The sequence below is a fragment of the Triplophysa rosa genome, linkage group LG7 (genome assembly GCF_024868665.1).
Source record: "Triplophysa rosa linkage group LG7, Trosa_1v2, whole genome shotgun sequence".
Classification (NCBI taxonomy): Eukaryota; Metazoa; Chordata; class Actinopteri; order Cypriniformes; family Nemacheilidae; genus Triplophysa; species Triplophysa rosa.
In genome coordinates this window covers 4,207,969-4,233,180 of record NC_079896.1, presented here as the reverse complement: position 1 = coordinate 4,233,180, position 25,212 = coordinate 4,207,969, and the positions used below count along the sequence as shown (strand labels likewise).

The window sequence follows — 25,212 nt, the reverse complement described above, 5'->3', positions numbered from 1 at the left end:
GCTTTCTGAAGGGAACCTTAATGTAAAGTGTTACCATTTTATTTAATATGGCCACTAACCAATATGCATTCAGAACACAGAATGTTTTATGATACATATTGTTCTAGACATTTGTATGCATCTACAAGCATTTAGGAGCTACACAGCTTTAAGCGGCTTTGTGATAAATAAATGTTTTGCTCCCGTAGACGCAGTTTATTATCATTTTTATGACACCAGTCTTGGCTGAAGTCACAGTTAAATGGGACTAACAACTGCCTCATTAGATAAAGGTTGCTCGAAGGCACCTCGTGTTAAATAAAGTCATCTTCCTTTAACACTGTTTTTCCACAAAAATGATCCTTTGTACCGATTGAACAGCATGATGGACAGTTTTCATTACCAACTCGTATAATTAAGCAGGTTTAACTAATAGCAAATTCATCATAATACCCGTCGGCCATCAGCGAGAGACAAGCTATTTCATTTTCCCCTGTGTTTCATCGCATTTAAGAGTACCAAAGGAGTGACAGCTGAATCTTTTCGAAAAAGAATATAATGTCAGTGACAGATTTATCGCATAATGAATCGTGCTGCTGGATTAACAGGCACAGCCTGATACCACTGTGTTTTTCAGAAAAAGCACATGGTTATACTACGGTATACTTCACATAGATTCACTGCTTTGAAATGTGCAGCTTTTTGTTACTCCGATATAATTTGATGACATGAAACAGGAAATTAGGGCAGGGCATACTGAGTGGCCCCTCCCCCTTTTAAAATAGCCAATAGTGTTTAATGTGAAATCTTCTAAATGCAAATTGTAGTCCAATGTTTTGAAAAACACAAGATTATAGATATTCCTAAAGATAACATATTCATATGCTCAAAGCCAGAAAGTTGCTTCAGTACTCACAAGCGATGATGTTGCCGTAGCGATTCTTGTTACGGTTCTCATCCTTCTTGGCGGTTTCCCACGGGGCCGTCTGTCCCTCAGCCAGACCCTGAAATCATTAAAAATCGTTCGAAAATCCATTAATGTTTTACCCAAAGTGAATCAAGATATACATTTCAATCAGCAAGTCTATTAATCCCATAATCTTGGGGGTCTTAGTGCACCTCACGTAGTGCATCTTTTTTCGGTAATCTTTGATGTTTTACAGGTTGTCTCAATATAAAAAGGTTTTCTGCAACTTCTAGAATAAGATGCCGTGTACTGTAAGTCAAGTCAGGTGTATCTCTTGATATCACCGAGAGCCCCTTATGTGTAGAAGAGTCTGGCAATTGTGGAGTCGTCCTTTAGCCTTGGGGCAAAGAAACAACTCTTAAATGTCAGACAAAAGTGTTGAATGGTGGCCACTTAAAGCGTAAAGCAATATTTATCCTGTCCACCAAACACCAAGACAAACCATATACTGTGACTGGATGTGAAAAACAATAGCGGCCTGAATGAGAAAGACGCTTTAGAAACGCTCGAGAAAGACATTTTAAAACCTGAATTGTAGAAGTGATGGTGTAATTTGGTGAAGGTTCATTTCGAAAAGACGCATGTGAGAACTGTCAAGGACGAGAGTTCATTCACAGAATCCTCGAGATGTCTCACAAGCTTTCTTTCTTGGTGACTGTAACCGTTCTCAGTAATCTACATAACACAATGCATCACATGACCTCATACATTATTGACAAGTCCACATGTTCTCTGTGCGTTAATAATTATAGAAAAATAATAATAAAACATAGCATGTAAATATGAAACAGTATTCCAAATCCATTCTACTTCTACATGTCACAAAACTGGATTTTCGAAACGCTTGTTTTGTACATACAACGTTCTGAGATGATCTACTGTTATGCTTGACTAAGCTGAACAGCAGCAGCATGTACTGTAAAAGAGATTACTATGTTTTTTCTGCCAAAGCCGCACGATGCATCCCATCTGGAACCAGCCAAGCGTGGACACCGGAACATACAGACCATATCATATCTGCATAGCTGTTCCTTCATGTGCATTAAACATGATGTGGCACCTGTGAAAACGGAAAACTGCACGCTCGTTTTTGTCGAACCGTGCTTTTATGTCTGAATTAAAAATGATCTGGCAACCCTTAGATATACACTGTTAGTGCTGAAGGGCTGGGATCTGGCAACCCTAGTAAGGCACTCTTTATAATTGTGAAGTTAGTTTACTAACTGACTGTTTGGGAGTTGCTATTGCTCTAAAATTATTCACAAAAGGCCTTAACTTCTGCCTTTTAGTTTGCAGCAATACATATATATACAGTATATATATATATTTTTTTAAATCTAAGGACATAAAACATTCTTCCATCTTTGACACTATTAAATGAAAAGCTCACCCTAAAATAATAACTCAGTCAAATTATTGTAGAATCAAAAATCAATCAATGTCCAAAAAACTTTTTTATAGCATAATTATATGTACCATTAACTCCTTATTTTGACTTCATATGCACACGGATGCATGAACACACATCTGTCAGGCTCAGATTAATGATGCTGACAAACATACACAGGTGTCCTTCATTACCATGGTCGTATAGACATCCTATCTCTCGTTCCCTGTCCATCGCACCTCATCTTTACCCTCACAATCTCATGTCTTAAATCTATGTTACGACGTATTAAAATCTCATTTACATGCCTTTCAAAGCATTATGGGAAATGCAGTATTTTGTTCGTTTCCCCCAGTCACAAGCCAGTAAGCAAACACTCCACCTCGTATTCATTCTCCAGTCGCTGCATATTAAAAATATGACTTATTTTCAGAGGAGAGGGTAGAAAACGCAGTCAACTTCATTTGCGGGAGTTGTGGGGCAAATCAGGTTAGAGGAGAGAAGTGATAACAAAACGGGTGTATAAAAATGTCTGCCTTGATGAATGACCCTTTAAACAGGATCCACAAGCTCTGGTGATATCAGACCTGCTATGACACGCAGAAGCCTCCAGCAATTCATCTGCCTCATGCTTTCTTCTAGACTTCATAAACCACAGCTCATACATTTCCAATCTATTCCTATTAAACTAGTGCTAATCTAGTACCTACAAGTCAATCATTTTAAAGGTCCAGTGTATGAAATTTAGCGGTTGCAACAAACGGCTCACTCCACCCGACCCTTTCGAAGCATTACGGTGGCTGACACAGGGCTAATATGTCGTCACGTTTACTCTTCTTTGCTGAAGGAGATAACGTATTTACGAAACGCGCTTTGTCCATTTAGGGCTTCTGTAGAAACAACATGACAGATTTCATTTAAGGGGACCTGAGGTGTATGTAGATAGAAATAGCTCCTTCTAAGGTAAGAAAAACAAAATGCTTCATTATGTGAGGTCTTTATACACCTCTGAAGACATGGTTATGTATATTATATTGCATTTCTGTCTATAGATCCTCCTTAAAATCACACATTGGACACAGGACATAAAAACTAAATGACTGTTTTTGATGCAAGAAACCTAACATAAAATGACTAAGTCGACAAAGTCGTTCCCAATGTCAATTGTGAGTGCTACGTAAATCGGACAGAATGGATACCAGACAGCATGCGCTGCAATCTGTTATTTGTATTCCGTTACACGATTCCAAGTAAACCGAGCGTCAGACGTGAATGTGAATCATTCTTTATTAATGAAAGTCTCTTCTTTAAAAATGAAAGCCTTTGGCCCTTTTAAAGACGCACTCCATCCAGGTGATTGAAAATTTGGAAGGCGAAGACCACCCACCCCCGTTTAATTTACACATATCTCTTGTTGCCAGAGCTATCCTTCAGAACCGTTTCTGAATACAGAATAGTGTGCCAAATATGATTCATACCTCAAATAAAGTTCTCTACACAATAATGTGTTTATATGTTTATTTGATAGGCTACTTAGGGTTTTCAAATATCACAGAGCAAAGCGCACGCTCAGAATAACCGATTCAGACCCGCCTGACAAAATGTGCCAGTATTAGACGTCTGAATAGAATTACACAGACCAGAATTCTGAATAACGGTTTTCATATAAAGTCAAATATGCTACAGTATTTTATTTGTAATGAGCCTACCCAATAGCGTATAGACAGATTAAACAGAATAATGCAACTTTTAACTAGATGCTTTTTGAAAAATCTTTCTCTATTCGTCCGCCATGTGTACAACGCCTTTGCAAGCATCACAATATACAACATACAGACCTTACTATCTAGTCAAAGTACTGTATATACTTCTCGCCTTGGAAAATAAGATGCAATTCAATGCACAGAAATTCTTTAAGAAAAAAAAATCAAAAGTTAATTTTATGCATCTCAGGATCTGGACCTGTCCTCTAGTGTAAAAGTCACTCCTGTTTACTCTAAAAGAGTTTGAGATCACAGCAAGCCATGTTCCAATCCATATAACACTATTAAAACACATCTGCAGCTTAAAAAAAGAAACAAAAGTCTTATTTTTCTTTTATAGTGACAAGGATAAAAATCTAGACGCAATTTTTGTGTTGGCGACCTTCATCGTTTTGAATGAGCCTAGATATTCTTGTGATAAAGTGATAGAGTTTGTGGTGGCAGTGGAGATCAGTTCGGCATCAGATATAAAACCAAACCGGTGTTTTTACGTCACGTTATTGACGCAAAGGTCTCCGCATATTTCTAGGCATTAAGGTTTAGACAGTAAAAGATAATTGGTTTTATTGTCAGGGGGATGATCTTTTGTAAGCTACTGTGTGGGCAGATTTTTAAAGAACCACATTGTATCTCATGTGACCTTTTCTGTACAAAATGCCAACATGTCTTGGAGATAAACAGACCCGCCGCTTTTAATAAGCATCGAGTCACTTCAATTAGTTATTCAAATTGGTTTAGGCGACAAAATATTAGAGAGAAGAAACATAAAGCCTGGAAATGACAGTCATTATGGAGAGATTTTCAACAAAAACATGTTGGGGATGTTTTAATAATCCTTCAATAATATGGTTTTAAAATAATTTCTCCCTTAAATATTCGCTAAATGAAGCAGACTTTCATAATCAGACTTTTCATAAATCAAATTTCATAGCTGCACAGTTCTCATCAAAATTACTGTGAGAAGATCCGTCTGACATATTTGTCTCACTGCAGCATCACAAATAAAACCGTCATTTACAGATTTGTTTTAATACAATAGGAAACGATTCAGTAAACAGCGTCAACCTAAAAAAAACGAAGCATCACTTAAAAGAGTAGTTCACTTCAAAATTTACCCCTATTGACTTTCCATAGTAGGAATAAAAAATACTAGTGATAAGTGAACTACTCCTTTAAAGTTGCAATCTGTGACTTTTTTGGTAAATAAAAAATTAACAAAATAACCTAAAAATTATTTAAGTTTAAGGAGAAATTATTTATTAGTTAAGTTGTCGGGTTTGTTTTTATGGATAATGTCAGTTTTACTGTCATTTGACAGCCGGAGAAGAAATTAAGAGACCCTTCCAAATGTTCATTTAATCAGCATTTCTAGATGCGTTGTGGCCATTCCAGTCCAGTGTCTGTTGAATTTCAACAAAGTCAAACCTCAGGAGTGACATGAAGTCATCCAACAGCAATGTGAAAGATACATGAAAACTGATCAAAATCAAGGTTATCACTTTTTTTTAACTTTTCCTAAATACAAATATTAATGCTGTTTTGATTAAAAGTGAATATGAATTTATTTTCTTTGCAGTATTTGAGGTATTTCTGCAAATAAATTCAATTAGAAACAATCTTTTTATTTGAAATTGGGGAGAAATACTGTTAGTTCACAGAATGAAAGAAAAATGATCATTTTACATGAACAAATAGCCTACCTGAAATGGTCTCTTATTTTTTTCCACGGCTGTATAATAAATAACCTGCAATTTTATGTTTAAAAGATAAATCGTGATATAGAAGCAAAAGTTACGGATTGCAGCTGTCGTGATTCTACCTCATCATGTCATGTCTATCTTGGTTATGGGACAGAATCACGGCAGGATCCCTTGTTATGTGTGGAGAGAGTCTTTTTGACCCTTTCGGTCTTCGATACTCTCTCCGGTCTTTGTCTGTGTTCCCGCCCTTTTGTATCCCTCGTTATTGCTTGTTGATTAGTTCATGTCTCACACCTGTTCCCTCTTGATTTCCTCCCCTTTATATAGTCCTCATGTTTCATTGTCCTGTGCTCTGTCATTGTATCTGTACTATGTTCGGTCCGTGTTCTGTATGTTTCCAGTTGCCTTGTGTTCAGTGTGCCACCCGTGCGTTCTGCCGTTTGTGCCTCAGTGCCAGTTTTGCAGTTCCGTGTCTAGTCCAGTAAGTGTTGAGTTTAGTTCATGTCTAGTGTTTAGTTAGTTTTTGCTCTGTGCTAGTGTTTTTCCTTGTTCCTGTTTTTACCCCATTGTGGGTCTTTGTTTTGTGTTTATTGTTTAAATAAAGTCTTTTTGTTTAACCCCTTAATTCACTGCCTGCCTGCGCTTGGGTTCTTCCACCACCACGATTCGTGACAGCAGCTTTAAGTGAAATTTACGCCACTCAATTAGCTAAAACGCTTTCCCTTTGAAGCAGCTCTCACATCCTAAAACATCTCCTTTGGTGTTGGACTTTCCACAGAAGAAAGTCATAGAGGTTTGGAACAACATAAATATGAGTAATTTAAAAAAAATCATTTGTCATTTAAAAATATCCCATGCTTACCTCATATTCTTCTTTAAACCCATAACCCTGGCCGCATTTCATCTGGGTGATGTGTTGAAGCAAATCCGCCACTCGTATTGCCGGCTGGAACTGACCGGCCTGGTAGGACATTTCCACGGACTCACAGCCTCCATATGGGTACGTCTGGATGGTCATGGAGGGCTGGGACATCTCACTATGGCTGCCATCTGTGGAGGAAAGAATGTGTGATATTAGAATACTAAGAATTCATTGCTGTAGTATGCCAAACTTGCAAAATAGCAACCACAACCAACTTCTCAAAAAATACTATGAAGTAATAATGTTCAAAACCTCATGTCAATGTCAATTCTGGTATCTGGAGAAATAGTCTTGGATGTTACGTTGTCCTAAAAAAAGCACAGCTTTGTTTACTTTGCGTTAATACCTCTCAATCACAAGCAAGCCCTTGAAAGCTCGGCTAAGACCGGCACTACAGCGAGTTTCATTCAATCAAAGCTTAGCAAACAGCAAACTTCAAGCGGGGACACTTACGCATGACAACACACCCCGAGCACACAGTACGTCCTTGCGACTCTTTCATTAGAACAAGATTAGCAGAACTGAAGTAGTTATTGATGATAATGAGTTCATTAACCTGAAAAACCAAAATTGCGAACGACAAAACCTCTTTCCTACGGCCTTCTTTAAACACCTGAAGCATCATGAGAGGCAGAGCCGGTGGAATATTACGCCACAAATTATTAATGTGGCTATTAGCATCTTAATCGCCTTGAAAATTCATTACGCACTTAAAGCATTTCTCAGGCTAAAAAATTCATAACACACGCCAAACATCTCCGCTTTCGGCGTGGTGAAATACGAGTAATTTTGCATATTAGCACTGTAGCGTTTCTAATGCCACAAGGAGAAAGTTGAAAGTATTAGAGGAGACAATGTATTATTAAGAAAACAATTACCGCCGAATCATAGCCTCAGGAAAGACGCAACTGAGAATATGAATGTCTATTACTCATACTATCACGGTTGCTCACAACGGACACCATTATACGGACATGAAGGTGGACTATTACTTTTCAAAATGATAAAAGGTTGAATTTTGGCTAGTAATATTAAATAATAAAATTAAACTCCCATAGATTTACATTGAATAAAGCTCCTAAGACGTATGTGTAGAGACTTGAGGATGGGTTTTTTCAAGTTTCTAGTTTTTCTCACCATTGTAGCAATCTTCATTTTTTCTGAAAATTATGAAATGTGTATATGCTAGGTCGGTAAATAAAGACGAATCCAACCATTGGTTTAAATGAACCTAATAAATGTCCATATATTTAACCTGACCATGGGATGAAACAACCCAGTACCCAATGGTTGGGTTTGTCTATATTTTACCTAACCATTAGGTAACCCTGCATTTTTATAGTGTCTGTAAATGTACTACATTTTGTGCTAAGGGCAAAGAAGTCAACATATAAACAGTCAAAGAAGAAGAAAGGGTGCGCAGGAGAGACAGAAAGAGAGAGAGAAGTATACACAAGAGACTCTTGGGTCTCTCAAATTACTCCTCAACCCATTTACTTCCCCCTCCCTCTGTCGCTATCAGTTCTTTCATAATTAATTATTCATGTGTTTTCGTCTCTGCTGCATAGGGCGAATCTCTAAGTGGCAGCCCGGTGGGTGTATTATGTTGTTAAAATGACCGGAGAGAAGCGTCTGCTGCCTTCCATCAGGAGAAATATTGATCTCGGGCCTAGAAACGAACGGTCAAATGTACACTGTAGGTGACATCATGTAAGGGATGCTATATATATGCAGATTAGAGAGAAAGTGCGGAAGGTCAAAGTAACACAGATATTTCACTTGAAAGATTTGTAATGTTGAATCTATTAAATGGTTACAAGTTCATAAACCAAGATAAAGAGTCTCATATTGGATACATTTTGTCTTATAAACACAAGCACGCTAAGACTGTATGGAAACATATAGAGCCATAAAGAAAATACAGTATATAACATTTGAAATGGAGTTTTAAGTGATGCATGTAAAATATATAAAAAATGTATTTAAAAAATGTGAAAATTCACAGTATATTATTTGAAGTTTTAACTTAAACATGTTAGTAACTTACACTGTATGTAACCTTTTAAACAGCAGCCCAAAATTTATTTGAACAAAAAAATATATGTAATGTAAAAATATCTAGATGGCACTGCATCAGTATAAAAAAAACTTGTTGAACTTATAAAAAACGATACTACAGTTTTCAAGGATGACATTCCAAAAAAATAATTTGCTGGGTTTCGAAAGATGTAACAATGCTCAAAATGTATTTGTACACTTTCTAGTTGGTTCACTTGTAAGAAACGGACTTCTTACAGTTTATCTACTGAAAATCGCAATGGCACCAATTCCTCAGTTATAAATCACTGCACAAAGAGAGACACTTACAGATAGTAAACACGTAACGTCATTTGCACAAGGTACCTTAGCAACCAACTCCACATTCTAAATAGAATAAGTTATCTTACTTCGCTTATAAAATGTGTAATATGGAGTTTTCTTAACCTAATACCTTCACGGGGCAATTGAAAAAGACTCAATCGAAAGCATACCTTCTTGTTTTCACCCTGTACACTTGTCACCTCTGTAAACGTTGGCCGATGTGTGCTGAGATCAAAGTGAAACATGTACAAACACCCAGCACGTCGTGGAGAAGTCTACACGGGCGTCTTGGGTTTAATGTCTGTGTATTTACATGAGCACAACTCAATATTACACAGTTTATACTATACGGTATTTCCGCATCAGTAGATGATACACAGTATAATAAACATTTAGAAGTCAAGTGTGTAATTTTTGGGATCTATCGACAGAAGTGCAATATAATATACATAACTATGTCTTCAGAGGTGTATAAAGACCTTACATAATGAAGTGTTATGTTTTTATTATCTTAGAATGAGCTATTTCTATCTACATTCACCACGGGTCCCCTTACATGGAATTTGCCATGTTGTCTACAGTAGCCTTAACTGACAAACTGCTCTACAGAGCGTGTTTTTGCAAATACGTTATTTCCTCCGGCAAACAAGCGAAAACGTGACGACATCTTAGCCCTGTGTCAGCCACCTTAGTGCTTCGAAAGGGAGGGGTGGAGTGAGCCGTTGGCTGCAATTTGCAAACCTCACCGCTAGATGCCCCTAAATTTCATCCACTGGACCTTTGAAATAAACCTAAAATTTAAAGTCCCAGTGAAATAAAAATAAAAAATTCTATTTTTTCTTAAAATATTGCAATGTTTATTGTAAATAGCTTACCAATGTGGGTCCTTTTCTTTTAAAAAATCGTGTGCCCTCATAATCTTGAGTTAAAATCTGAATATGCACTTCCCTCCTATAGTGACTATCCATCTTAAATGACGTATGTTAGACGGCATGGGCGGGGCATCTGTTAAATCCTCCCCTTCTAATGCCAGTCTGCTCCCAGTTCCATTTCAAAATGCAAGGGCTGTTTTAATACATCCAATCAAATCACAGGGGAAAAAACAAGCCACGCCCACATTTTATCTCATTCGAAATTCCGTTTCACTCGGAAATGCGTCAGACTACGAAAGTAAACACGATCGCAACTTCCGGTTCACGGAAACTTTAAAGCGTTATGAGACAGAAAAGTATTATTAATTTATACATAAACTCTTTGCTGCCGTCACATTACGTGCGTTCAGATGATTAGAGTGAGAATCACATTAAGCCTCAATTATCGGCCCGGTTACATTATGATAAACTGCTACAGTGTTTGCCATTAGGAATAATTACCTGACAAGTCACAGCAAAGCAAAGGTGACTAAATAATGACACTGTAAATTTCTTCTAAATGTCATCTGGGAAAGGGTCTCTTATTTGCTCACATAAAGAGAAATGTAATACAACTATGAACTAATACGTATATGTAGAATGTGATCTGATGTGAATAGTTGCCGGTGAGCAGATGCTTCCAACGATCAGAGACAACCACCTAGCAACCATTCAAAATGCCTTAGCAACCACCTAGCAACGTGGCATGAGGAGCAAATAAGACATTTGAGTACAGGAGCATCTTACTTAAATTAAATGTAACTAAGAACTCCCTAAAGTCTCCTGAGCTATACATAAGCAATGTCATTAAACTCAATGTCAAACCGGAGTCGCCGGGCATCTTGTAGCAAACCAGCAAAATCAAGCCCGTCCCGGAGCGGGTTCTCTATATCCAACGATCATTCCTCCATGAAACAAAACCTCTCCCTCTCTCGCTCTATTTCTATCTCTGTTCTCCGTTCTGTTTAAGCTTCCATCAGCCTCACAGATATCTCAACTTCCCTACAACATCTCAATTTTTCACTCTTTATCTTCCTCTAATACTGCGACTTCACTAACTTCATGCTGTCTTTGTAACAAATTCGTTGCATTGCGTGGACGATCCTCTCAGTGACTTACCGGAAATATGATTTTAAAAAACGGCCAGCTGAATTCTATCACCGTCCCTGCATGCGATTTCTGGAGCTTCATCCAGCGGCATGATCGATAGCCTATAAATGAAGTGGAAGGCCCCGGATAACAGGCAGGTTTATAAATGATGAGGGGGTCAACCGGTCTTTCGGAACCTCGTAATCTCAGCTCGACATCATCGAGCAGGGAGCGTCTGTAGATATATGACCGGAGCCAGAAATGAAGTCTGTAAAACAGATTGAAATGCTCTTTCTTCTCATTTAAATGCCTGATTCTTTTATCTCCGCTTGTACAGGTGGCTGTATTTCTTATGTGATATTATCGCTCTGCCTTTCCAATTCTTCTTTACAAAATCAATCCTTATCACACCGCCGGCAAGCCTCTGTATGTAGTGTCAGCCTTGGGTGTGCTTTATATTTTTGACTTAAAAACACGAATGTAATAAATAACGCCTGACTTACAGTATGCCACGTGTTTCAAGTGTCCTGAAGGCATACAAATGGGTCTGGTGTATAAAACTAAAATAATCTGTTATTTGATTATAACATGTATAAGTCGTGTAGCTGTAACATGAAAACCCAAAATGACACTAGATGAAAAAAGCCTTCAAGGGTTTGAACGACATCAGTAAATAATAACAAAAATGTTGGTTTTGGGTAAACTATACTTTTAAGTCTGAGTCTCTAGAGGATGGTGCGTTCGCTCTCCATTAAATCTCACTGCCGTCTAGAAGGAATAATTGAAATATTAAAGACATCTCATTTAGATTTTTCTTTCTTAAGGGAAGACACATGCTGAGGGAAATAACAACAGTGTTCTTCGTTTACGCAGAACTAAACCACGAAACACTATTTTGCTTTCTATTGTTTCCTATACGAACTTTAATCTCTGTTTAGCTCATATTTTCCGTTTGCCGGGTCAGGCCAGATGTCTGTCAGAAAACATTTAACTCTGAATGTAGGAAGCAGAATGTAATCGTGGCATATATCACCTCCAATGTACAAACATCTTACAGTAAAAATTCACTGCCACGATCAATAAACGCCTCCAACCCGCGTAAAGCCAGCCAGTGTTTGAAGGCGAGGTTTGTTGTGCTCTTTTCTCCCTCCGTCTTGATTTTTCTCTTCCCCTCACATAAAGCAGCTGTCTCCACCTTCATAACCTCTGTAAATACGTTTGCTCTTAGAGGTTTATTGCCATTGAGTGAGTGTGTTTGGGCGAGTTGCAGCCCAAGCTGCTGAGCGTAAGGCTCAAAACTAGGAAGTGTCAGGATCAGAGGTGCGTGTTTGGAGACCCCTGCATCCGAGCCTTTCAGAGCCAACCTTTGAAATGAGCATTTGGACTGACTCTAAGCCCCGATCCCACCAAGATATCCATCAGAAATCCTCTCTCAAAACCCGCCTTTAAAGAACGCTTTCAATATCTCCTGAAGAATAGTATGGCGGAGTATGGCGGGAGGCTTTGCGTGACCGGCAAAAATTGTCGGCAGTGCTAAAGCAGAAATACCGCCATGACAAAATTGTGCCTTTGGTTTGTTTTTCTTCAACAGATCCTCAAAAACGTGAGTATGCCAACACAACAGAAGTGTGTCCATTGTTAAAACTAGGGATGCACCGAATCTAACATTCTTGGCCGAAGCCGAAGCCGAACATGATGTGAAACACTTGGCCGAAGGCCGAATAATACCGAACACCGAATATGGTTTTTGCATTTCTTCTATTTATTAAGCTATTTTTTCACTATTGCACAAACTGAATAGTCAAAATTTGCTTTTAAAAATTTGTCTTGCTTTTCAATAAAATACAATACAACTTAATATAAAATTGAGCAAAACAAAATACATTAAAACAAAAAATTTAATAGCCTATATTAATTAGGCCTATAACTGACTGGTAAAAGAATGTAATGTAAGTTACTCTGTACCCCTACAACAAAACAGTTCATTAAAAAGTGTCATTCCACATTAGGCCTATAAACTAAAAATACGAATAAACTAAAACTGTTGGATTATTATAGGCTACGTTGCAAAATGATTGTAAGAAAAAAAAACATCGAACGCAAGCTATTCTGACTGATGCTGACTGACAACCATATCAGTTCACGTCTCTCCCCAAACTCCGCCCACAAAGCTGACTGTTCTCTGGTGCACTCGTGGCCGGGATGCACAGAACATACTTTGACAAGTTGTTTAGTACAGGGAACTGTGTGCGCGCGACCACTGTATGATGTCAAAGGATGTCGCGAGCGGCGGGGCTACTGTCAGACAGCCCGCTCCCGTCTGAATAGCCACAAGTTACCGACCGGTAAAGACGCTTTCATTCGGAAATTTACTTCCGTGCGGCAAGTCCCGTGCTTGTCTTTCTCTGACACCTTAAAATGCTCCACACACACACTGCCAAAAAGTTTGCGGCATTAATAAAGCGCACGTTCTCTCTCTCTCTCTCTCTCTGCGCTGGTTGCTAGTTGATCGTTTCTCGAGTCATGTTCGGTAAAATTATTCGGCCATTTCACATATTCGGCCGAATACCGAACATGCGTTTTTTGCTATTTTCGGCCGAATATATTCGGTGGCCGAACATTCGGTGCATCCCTATGTTAACATTCCAACCTATTTCTAACCATTTCCAACCTATTTCTAACCATTTTCCAACCTACTTCTAACCATTTCCAACTTATTTTCCTTAACCATTTTCCAACCTATTTCTAACCATTTTCCAACCTATTTTTAACCATTTTCCAACCTATATTTCTAACCATTTTCCAACCTATTTCTAACCATGTTTCCAACCTATTTCTAACCATTTTCCAATCTATTCTAACCATTTTCCAACCTATTTCTAACCATTTTCCAACCTATTTTTAACCATTTTCCAACCTATTTCTAACCATTTTCCAACCTATTTCTAACCATGTTCCAACCTATTTCTAACCATTTTCCAGCCTACTTCTAACCATTTCCAACCTATTTCTAACCATTTCCAACCTATTTCTAACCATTTTCCAACCTACTTCTAACCATTTCCAACTTATTTCTAACCATTTCCAACCTATTTCTAACCATTTCCAACCTATTTCTAACCATTTTCCAACCTATTTCTAACCATTTCCAACCTATTTCTAACCATTTTCCAACCTACTTCTAACCATTTCCAACTTATTTCTAACCATTTTCCAACCTATTTCTAACCATTTTCCAACCTATTTTTAACCATTTTCCAACCTATTTCTAACCATTTTCCAACCTATTTCTAACCATGTTCCAACCTATTTCTAACCATTTTCCAGCCTACTTCTAACCATTTCCAACCTATTTCTAACCATTTGCAACAATCCAAATGTTTACAATTGACAAAATTCTAATGTTTCTGGTAATATTTAAATATCAGCGTTTGAAGCCAATAAAGCTTTTTGAATCTTGAATCTTGAGAGAAAGAAAGAAACAAACTAACTTTGGGTGAAATGCTAAAATGATGTCATTACTTTTCATCTTTGTTATCAGCTTTTGGAGTTGGCTGTGAAATGGTCAATCTGCCTTTGAAAAGACACAAGAATGTGTAGGAGTGCGTGTGTGTTTATGCGTCACACACTGATCTGCCAAATCTGAACATTAGTATTCCGACGACTGATGATCTGATTCAAATCACACATTTGAATATAAACATAGACTTTGTTTGAACTGACAGAGGGCTTTCATTCCTCTAATCTCACCCAGCATGAGACAGACGCATCGGCGCGAGGACGACGCCCACACCAACACTTAAACCACATTCAGCTGCACCGACACTACAAGCTGCAATTCATTTAATCACATGGAGAGAGTAGATGGAGCCTAGCTGTGACATCAAAGGTCAATGTTAAGATCTTTCATCATCTAAACCCATACATTATGACTAAAAGATGTTTAAGAGACCCACAAAATCAATGCATGCTGGTTTAGTCTAGGACTATTTTAATCTACTACAGAGTTTCCTTATACCTTCACATCAGAGATGAACAATGAACAAGTAGTTCATTGCACGATTAGTCACAAATAAAACGGTTTATTAGTGGTAGAGGAAAAATTACGCTTACCTATGGATGTCGTGGCAGGAACGGGCTCCTTAGAAACTGTAATACAAAAGAGACAAAACTGAAAAAGATATTTTGTTTTGACATAAATGTTTACACAAGTATTGTTGAAGAGAGTTGCTCTTAGATATCCAGCTATGAGTCATAATGTACTGTACAGCCACTGAATCCACCAACCGGATACTCATAAATAATTTATTATCTCACTTTGAAAAAGAAAGTTAGTCATACAGGTTTGGGATGATATCAAGTATGAGTTTGATATAAGTAAGTGATAACAGAATCTTTATATTTGGGAGAACAATTCTTTTACATCTAAGACTCTTTGCATAATAAAAGTATCAGATGAAGTATCTGTACTTTATCAGAGTGATTTTACCCTGGAAAAAATGATTATAAATAAATCAACTTATAAATCAACATTATAAATCATACTTCACTGCATTTCATAATGATCTTTTTTACCTTTAATACTTAAGTACATACAAAATCTTACTTTCACAAAATACTCACAAAATACTTGAGCAAAGAAAGTAATAGATTTTTTATGTACTTGAATATTAAAGGAAAAAAAATCAACATGAATTTATCAAATGTATTGAGGAAAAAAGTATGATATATGCTTTATAGACCACTTTGCAAGATGTAAACACTGGTCCAGAAGCACTTCTGGTTTCATTTTAATTATTATTAGTGAATCTTAAAGATATTAGTTTAACATTTTAAATCAGTTATAAATATTCTGCTGGTTGAATTTTGTTCAAACGTTTGTGTAGTGTTGAAGAACTAAAACAGGAAGTTCTTCTGGACCAGCGTTAAACCAGTGTTGTTTACGTCATCCGAAGAGGTCTATAATGCAGTGAGGTCAAAACATTTTAATGAAGTACATATACTTCAAAATGCATTTTGTAAGAATAATGTCCACCTTTGAACTCCACAGATGTTTAGATAGCCCTTTCAGCACAAATTTCGGCAATAAAAATGTGCAGCATGAATTTAACTATAATACAGAGTTTCCAACTACACTTTCATTGCTAAAACTACATTTCATAGCTAAAAACAATAAAACTAGCCAAAATCATTAATCATGAATATATTCGATGGCGATAGCGGATGAAACCCCCGTGGATTTAAACAGACAACCTTTGGGCTACCAGTGCAGATATTTGACCTCTAACGTCACAATAATCAAATAAATGTTGCTTACCTGAGTAATACGAGTTGATGAGCGTTTTACTCTGCAGGGCTTTACCCTGAATGGAGAAGGAACACGGAGAGGAGGATGCTGGGAAAGAGAGAAAGAATACTTATATACCCTTACATACTGTACATAGAGCATAGTATGTATACAGTACATCACTACTGGATTATTACTCGGCATAATAGCAGCAACATTACACTGCAGATTCACATAGCCTTGTGCACGGTATAGCAAAAATTGAACACTATGAAGAAAATCATCGCATGATTAAAAAAAAAACGGAGTAAAAATTTTCTGGTCAAGTGACTAATAATTTGCAATAATTTGTGGATGACAGATACCAAAACTGTTTGCTTACCCCATATCAATCACAAACTCATCAACCGATTGAATGTTAGTTTGTTTAATTAAACAAATTGGGATCAATTCCTCCTTTAGCGACTGATGATTGGCCCTTTTTACTGTAAGGCGGGGCTCCTGTCACTAGAGCGGCCATATCGAGCGTTGCACTTTTCCCCATAGTAACAGGACTGCAGCATCTTGTTAATTTATTTATTTATTCAAATACATTTTTATGTGAACTCGTAAAAAAGCACTAGAAAGAATGCGTAGGTCACTTCCACCAAACAGACATTTCACTTAGCGACGGCTGGAGTCAACAAGGCCTCTAACTGCCATTGAACATTTTGAACATTCTACCCACACATATTTTAAATCAAGATTTTTCTAAATAATGTGAAGACCTTCAATATTTACAGACTAAATTCAAGTGACACATTACAAACAAAAGGAAAGTTATGCAAATGAAGCAGAAGACAATGCAGTCCATCACCACACTTTTCACCACGCTTCTTTTACCCTCTGCAATAGCCAATATATTTTTTTACTTTCCATTATAATCACCCATCTCTCCATACCCCCCTTTCACAGAAATCCCCCGATTCTCATACACGTGCACTAGCATAAGGATCTCTGCTCTCCGTGGCGCAAAAATTGCTTTCACAGCAAAAGCTCAGGAGCCGTCAGGTTTGGAAAGGTTGAATAAAGAAAGCTTTGAGAGGCAGGTGTCTCTCTGTTCATTTAAATGGTAATACTTTTGAAATGCCGAGTTTGGATGTGAATATCACAGATATACACTGAATTATCTTCTAAAAGCCTTGATATAAAAATAATGTATGATTGTAACAGTGGAGCACGTGAGAGGAAAGTTCGGATGTAAGGGAGAAAAAAGCCATTTACAGTACGGGGTGAAAAGGACCACACGGATGCTGGCGAACGCAAGTTCTGGATATACTGTTCCCGCCCACTGTGTGTTTGTTTATGAATTAATTTGGCTAATTTTGTTATGCTTTCAGCTATCAGTATAAGTGTAGTTACTCTCATGACTCTTAGATTTGCAACATTTTACCTTGTTTCCACCAATATCAATGTAAAAATGGCAATATTCTACAGATTCTGTCGAGTCTGGCTCGCATCATTATCTCTTCCTTTTTCTCGGACCAATCGTGACCTCCTCGACCCTCATCACACCCAATAAAATTTGATTTTCTGGCACACTTCTGGTGTTTATCTCCACCTCTCCAAACCTTACACCACCAATAAAAGCAGCAAAAGGGCCAAGCACAAAAACACATTAAAACAAGGCAAGCTTTCTAAAGCCCAGGCTGAAAGTCTTGGAAAGTTGTGCATCACATTATTTCAACACTCGTTTTAAAGAACTTCTCACTAACAGCAATTACGGCTGAGCTCTGAATTATTTTTAACATGCGAGCTGAGATTCATGTCTATAATAAAGATCTTGCACTGTGCCGTAATGTCGTCCTCTCGGACCATTAGAAACAAGCAACAGATCCAATAATGGTCTGCAATTACTCCGTGCTTGAAATACTCCAAAACAAGCACATAAATAAACTGCGTTTGCTGCTCTCACTTCGGCCATTTGGAAAAAACTAACCGTGCGAAACGCATGGTCAATCAGTGTTGATTTTAAATGAAATAAATATGATCATTACGCATAACACGCCTTTCTCTCTCTCGCTCTTTCTCTCCTTGCCTCTTCTTCTTCCTCCAGTTCTATTCAAATGATTCCGTACACAAAGGCCACAGTGACATTTGGTGTTGAAAGCGACTAAGAAAGACCCTTCCTAATTACAGCCGCTTCACAGCATGCCAGGCCCCACTTAAAACTGAGAATGAAAGCGAAAAAAAGAAAAAACGCCTAGTCCAAATGCCACTCGCTATTTTTCTCTCCAGCGCCTTTTAAACCAGTGAGTCAATAGCCAAGCCTCTTGATATGTAGAGCGGCCGGTTCCATGTTGTTCGGATCCAAAATAGCTCTCAGCGCCGGTCCATGCGTGGATCTCTCGAAAGCAGGCGCGAGACACCGGCCGACCTATGGTTGGGTTTCCTGACAAAGGGTTTGTATAGAAAATCAGGGAGAATGGTGAGTTAAGTAAAACGACAGATCGTTGAACCCTTTTGACCCCTTTTAGGCTCTTTCCGAGCTCATTAACATGATAGCGGCACAAGGAGGAAGTTTGCGTGATTGCAGTAATGGCTCCTGAGAATGGTGGTAGGAGACCGTGGTATTTGGAGAATCTGACTTTACCTGACCTGTGGACTTTGGCTTTTGTGACTTGCAAAAAAAAAACTTTAAAAAAAAGGGAAACGGAGTTTAAAATGATTGTGACTACTGCTTCTCAACTTTGTACAGGAATGCTAAAAATTGATTTGTTCATTAATTCATTAGCTTGTTGATTCATTCATTCGTTATATCATTCATTCTTTCATACATTCATATTTTGTTTGTTCATTCATTAATTCACTTGATTTCAATTCTAAATCATTAATTTTGGTAATTATTAATTTCTTCATTATTTTATTCGTAAATTGTTGAATAGTGTATCCACCTCATTTGTTCGTTCATTCACATCAAATATGGACTCGTTCATTCATTTATTCATTCGTTCATTCATTCGTTCATTCATTCCCACTGAATATGCACTTAGTAAATCATTCATCCATTCATTCATTTACTCATTACTTTGCTCTTTCATTCATTCTCATAAAATATGGACTTGTTTGTTCGTTCGTTTGCTCGTTCCTTCAATCATTCATTCATTCCCAACAAAAATGCACATGGTAATTCACTCATTCTTTCAAAACTTTGCACGTACATAAATCAGTTTTTAGATGATTAATTTCTCAATTTTTTTATTCATGAATTGATCATTTATATATCCACTTCATTTGTTCGTTCGTTCCCATCAAATATGCACTTAGTAAATTCATTGATTCATTCATTCCTATGATTGCTTATTTATTAATCTCTTCTTTCTTTCATTCACCGAATGCCAACTTTCCTCTCTTTCACCTACTGTTACTATAGCACAATGAAATATCTGTTGGAGATCATAAAAAAGGCAGGGCAGCTGAATCATAAAGTCACAGTCATAGATTTGCTGAACTCACAGAATCCGTTGAGGTCCTGGCTGCTGGTGGAGAACGGATCGTCCTTATGGAGAGTGCTGACTTTTCCTGTGCTTTTATCTGCCGTGCCGACGGGCCCCATCTCCCTCTGCGTACTGCTGCTGGCCGTCTCCTTGTGCTTTTTAGCCAGTTTCCTTCAAATCCATTCACAACAGAACACGTTCATACATATCATCAAGTCTATACACTTCAGTGTCTGGGAAATGCTTTCGGCTGGAAACTCTAGCTGTGCACATCACAATGTGTTGAGTACGCGTTTATTTGTTTTGGGCACATGTTGTTCATTTATTGTGATACATTTTGATTTTCAATGGACTTGCCAATTTTGGCCTAGATATGAATATGCACAGCATAGGAGCATTAAACCCAAGCATTGCCAAAACATGACGTTAAGACAGAACACACAAGACAAAAGCACACAGATAGATACAGAGCACATAGACAACATGATTTTATCGAAGACAGACATCTGTAATTCATATTCTGCAGTGATATATGCCAGACCAAAAAAGTAGTAAAACCAAGGCACAGAAAAGTCACAACATTGCCATGTAGAACAAAGCCATTTTCTTGGCTTATTCTTTTTATATTCTTATAAAAAGTCGATATTCAATAAATTACCATTACAACTGCAATGCATTACAGTAATAAAAATGTTTTTCTTTATCTGAATTAATTCATCCAATGAGCATTTGAGTAGCTATGATGTCATCAACTCGGGTAATACCTGAGAAGACAGCAGTAATGCTTCATTATTCATACAGTGCACCGGTGGCTTAGCAGTTAGAACACATTTTACAACACAATGACAGGTTTGAATCTGGCTCGCAACATCTCCCAATTCTGTTTTACCCTGTATACTAATCCATCATAGTCCCACCACTCACCGCCACATAAAAGTGTCAAAAACCTTGATGTGGTTCAGACAGTGCAGCTGTCCATAAGCTTAAATCTTAGCACACCTTATTGCACTGATCTTGAAGGAAGGTATTTTTGTCAGCGGTGGATTGGAGAGTTATCCCAATAAAATGACTCTTTGATTTTCTAGGTTCAACAGAACAGCATTTGACCTCAATATGTGCTCCCTTCTCCTGCAGGCCTCAGCTTAAAATAACTCCACGTTTTGTTATTTTCTCTTCTAGGAATCTGGAAAAGACTTTTATGAAAGAATATATAACATTTTAGCTTCCTTAAAAACCAGGCCAACCTCTGAAATTGGAGTCGTTTTGCTGAGGTTCAAGTTCACGTATGGTATGCCCAAAAATGGTGCAACTTTGGTGGATATGGTTCAAAAGAGAAACAGTAGAGACCTTAAAAGTTTAAAATCTTTACTTATCAGTGCAATTGCTATAAAGTAATACAATTGTATTTGATAAAGTGCAAGACACAAACTCTGTTCCACCAACCAATGTGGGCACATTGGTTATAAACGATAAAAAACAGTGTTATGCTCAAATTCTTTGTCCTAAAACACCTACAGCAGCATGTGTCGTATTTTATTTTTATATTTAAAACCCTTGTGTGCTACAAACATCTAGTATGGCACAATAAAGGTGCCAAGAATCATTTTAAATGACCAAGTTAGGGTACCTCAATGTGCCCTAAAGGTCACAGGAACATTTGATGACACAAAACCCATCAAATAATAAAATCAGTTGAATGGCAGCGTAATGAATCCCATTTGGAGCACCAAATTCTGGTCATATTGTAAGTGGCAATAAACTATAGATAATCCTTATTTAATGAATATCAGAAAAGCACTTCATTAAAAGTTAACACTGTCCTGTGGTTAGGACACTATAAACCGTCTTTATAGCCTTGACTTTGTTCATGTTGTCTTGTAATGGAGAGAGAGGGGGAATAGAAGAGAAAGAGAATGAGTATAAAGACGAAACAGAAGGCAAATCTGATTTTTCAAGAAATGAAGTCAGTCCTCACCTTTTTTCTTCCATTCATGCAAAAACTCAAACATTCATCAATAAAATTATTTGTAAATAAATAAATAAATATGAAATAAAAGACTTTTCGTATGTGTCAGTATTTCAATTGAAATTTAGCTGTCTTGTTGCACAGTTACACATTCTGTGACCGGACGAAGACAAAAGTAAAAAACCTTTTTGTTTTTTCAAATGAAACCAAATATAAAAACCTCAATGTGCTGACCTCAACATGCAACTTGACAACAAAACTCAAAATCACGCTCATAAAATAACCACAGTAAATAGGAAAACGACTCCACTAGCTTTTGTGCCATGCCGTAGCGGTTAGCTTTAGCCTGTAGCTCTCTCAGGTAGCAAACTACTGAAAGAAGTCCTCCTGGTTGCGTACTTCCTTTCATCTATATTTCAGGAGTGAGTAGACTGCACATGGTAAGTCCAACTGTGAATCTGAGCTTTTTAATCCTTTAACACGCCAGGTAAACATCCTGCAGCAAGGCTCTGTCGCACAGAGAGAAAATGAAACAACCCCGCGCGCTAAAGTGCTGAGGCGGGCGTAACAGCTGACGTGGCAGAGAATAGTTTAAGCGTAACAAAAAGGAATATCATAGCAGTCCTAGTGGATTTGAGGAAAAAGTAGAAATAGTCGATAATAATAAGGTAAAGATAGAGCCATAACCGTTCAGCTAAACACAAAGACAGTTTGAACTGTACGACCGCTAATATTTCAATTCACAGTATCAAGGGGAGAAGCAAAAAATGTGTAGAAAACCGTCTCAAGTGTTACTCTAAAAAAAGTCTTTATTTTGAGCAGCTTTGTTCACCATGGCAAAGTCGAGAGATTTATGAGCCTACGATTATGTCATTTATTTCATTTATATTGTATAATAATGCTGTCATTTTCTGACTGTAATGAAAATTTTAACTCAAGGTCCAAAAATACCCCTCAGAAATGTAAAAGTACTTCACAGAAAAGCAGGTAAATGTAACAGGGATTGTTCATGATATTCTGTGTTTAATGCTACTTACAGGTAATACGAATAGGAATACGCATTTCTTCTGAAGCAGCAAGAACAAAATAAACCAAAATCAAATAAAAGCAAGCCAAAAAAGGACAAACACATTGATTAGTGATTGGATTTGTAAATAATGAGACAAGACAATGATAAAAATACTGAAATCTAACTGCTGTCTTGTGTGCTAGTGATAACTTGGATTGATTGATTTAATCTAGAACAAATGAATGGTAAGCCTTTGAAATTTTCACTAACTGATGATGGATGGCTCAAGGTACACATGGCGTTAAAAATATCTCAGCTAAAGCAGTAACAGTGAGTAATACTTGTTAAACTATCAGTCGAAGTTAAGCTCATCCAAAAGTTTATATTGTGCCATTATTTACTCACCCCATGTGGTTCCAAACCCGCCCGTTATCATTTTTTCTGCGGAACACAAAAGAAAAAAATGGGAAGAATGTGTACGTGGCTCGTTTCCAAACCACAACAGTTCACTTTGACCATGTCAGTCTTGCTAGAACTGAAAGACACCATTGAAATCCATATTCATGCATTGTATTCCAGTTTGTCTTCTCAGCTTTGTGTCATATGGAGTCGTGTGGCTTTTTGGAGCTCGACAGCTTATCTTTCGGTGTAAAGAAAAGAGCAGTTTTACAATTGTGTTCCACATAAAAAATAATGGCGGTCGGAACAACATGAGGGTTAGTAAATAATGACCCATTTGTAACTTTCAGGTGAATTATTCCTTGAATCTGTAAACATGAGCATGAAACTATATATGGAATGGATGAAACTGCACATCTGGCTTCAAGTGAAAAAAATAATGCGTGGAGTGAGAGAGAACAAAGAGAAGGTGGATGCGTGTGGACAGCTATAGGGATGGACAGAAATGGTGGGTGTTTCACAGACATTTTGTTATGACACCAAAAGAGTCAGAAATACAGAGAGGAACGAGAGATGCAGACAGCAGTTGGTGAACGTATCGCTTTTCAGCTCTCCAAAATGAGGCCCTGTCATCAGCACGTCTTGATTTTGCAGTCTCTGCGGACCGATTCTTCTCAGGTAAAGACAAGAGGATATGACATCTGCTAAGCTAGGACAGCGGTAGGAGCCCGATCGCATAATAAAGACCAGATGGTATCTGTTAATGGCGATTTGATTAACTGTAATATTGGTGGTGACATGCAAGTGAAGTAAACTTGTTAATTAGCGCCTTCATGGATGCGTGCTTCCTGCCCGCACGCTCCCGAAACAAATCACGCTAACAGTTTACGAATAACCTTAAAGTTTGCGCATAAGTTAAAATTTGATTGTATTGTAAAAAATGAAGGCAGCAAAAAATATTAAGTGTACATTTATACAGTACTGAGTACGTCATGACCAGTGGTGAGTTGCTGTAATTTATAAAATTAAGTTAAAGTCGCTTAAAGGGGTCATATGACACGGCTAAAACGAATATTATCGTTTGTTTTAGATGTAATGCAATGTGTATACAGGATTTAAGGTTCAAAAGCACTGTATTTTCCACATACCGTGCATGTTTGTATCTCCTCTTTGCCCCGCCTCTCTGAGACGCGCAGATTTTTTACAAAGCTCATCGCTCTAAAAAGCGAGGTGTGCTATGATTGGCCAGTTAACCAGTGCGTAGTGATTGGTCGAATACTGCAAACGTGTGACGGAAATGTAACGCCTCTTACCATATTTGGGACATCAGGTTCCAAAGCATTTGTACTGACAGGTACGCCCACCTTACTTGCGTACACATTTGGGCGGTCTTATAGAGTGTTCCCATTAGACGCGACTTGCGACTCGCGACTTGCTATTCGCGCATAGTTGGACGCTTGAAAATTTTGAGTTTACTCACTTCATTCGCGCGTGAAATGCGCTGAATGAAATTCACTTCACAACAGACGCAAATTCGGGAGGGGAATTCATGGGAGGGGCTTCTGCCAGGCGGCTCCAGTCACGTGTATATATAACTCAAACTTACAACAACTTACCCGATTGTCCGACTTCCTCACTCACTTTATTCCAAGCAAGATCCTTTTTATTCCTGTTTCGATAAAACTAAGAAGATGTATCGTACAGCTCCGGGTGTCCACATACAGCGACAATGATTTTGTCCTCTATTGTTGTTTCGGATTTCTGCCTCCGCTCACTACGTCATAATCACGTCACAACTAGAGCAAGATTGGTTAAGGCGGCGCAAATTTTCGCCAAAGTTCAGATTTTTCAACTCGCGTGATTCGCCCGAAACGCTCAATTCACGCGAATCGTGCCGCAGGATGTCCTATCGCGTCTGCATTGACTTAACATGTAAATCACTCGCGCTTAACGCTTCATTCACGTCTGGTGGGAACGCAGCATTAGTCAAATCATA

At 37.9% G+C, this 25,212-nt stretch overlaps 1 protein-coding gene across 16 annotated transcripts in view; it reads right to left on the bottom strand.

Moving 5' to 3' along the window:
• ptprt (protein tyrosine phosphatase receptor type T) overlaps window positions 1–25,212 on the bottom strand; it is a 214,112-nt gene that overhangs the window by 29,000 nt on the left and 159,900 nt on the right. For 7 of the 16 annotated variants that reach the window (XM_057337370.1, XM_057337367.1, XM_057337369.1 and 4 more), the window contains 7 exons: window positions 23,223–23,258; window positions 22,846–22,875; window positions 19,862–20,013; window positions 16,397–16,474; window positions 15,193–15,228; window positions 6,659–6,846; window positions 896–983 (listed from right to left, as the gene is read on the bottom strand). In XM_057337370.1, the coding sequence (XP_057193353.1) occupies window positions 896–983; window positions 6,659–6,846; window positions 15,193–15,228; window positions 16,397–16,474; window positions 19,862–20,013; window positions 22,846–22,875; window positions 23,223–23,258 (608 nt within the window). The remainder of the gene's footprint in view (window positions 1–895; window positions 984–6,658; window positions 6,847–15,192; window positions 15,229–16,396; window positions 16,475–19,861; window positions 20,014–22,845; window positions 22,876–23,222; window positions 23,259–25,212) is intronic. The other 9 variants (XM_057337374.1, XM_057337378.1, XM_057337381.1 and 6 more) reach the window with 4 other exon arrangements.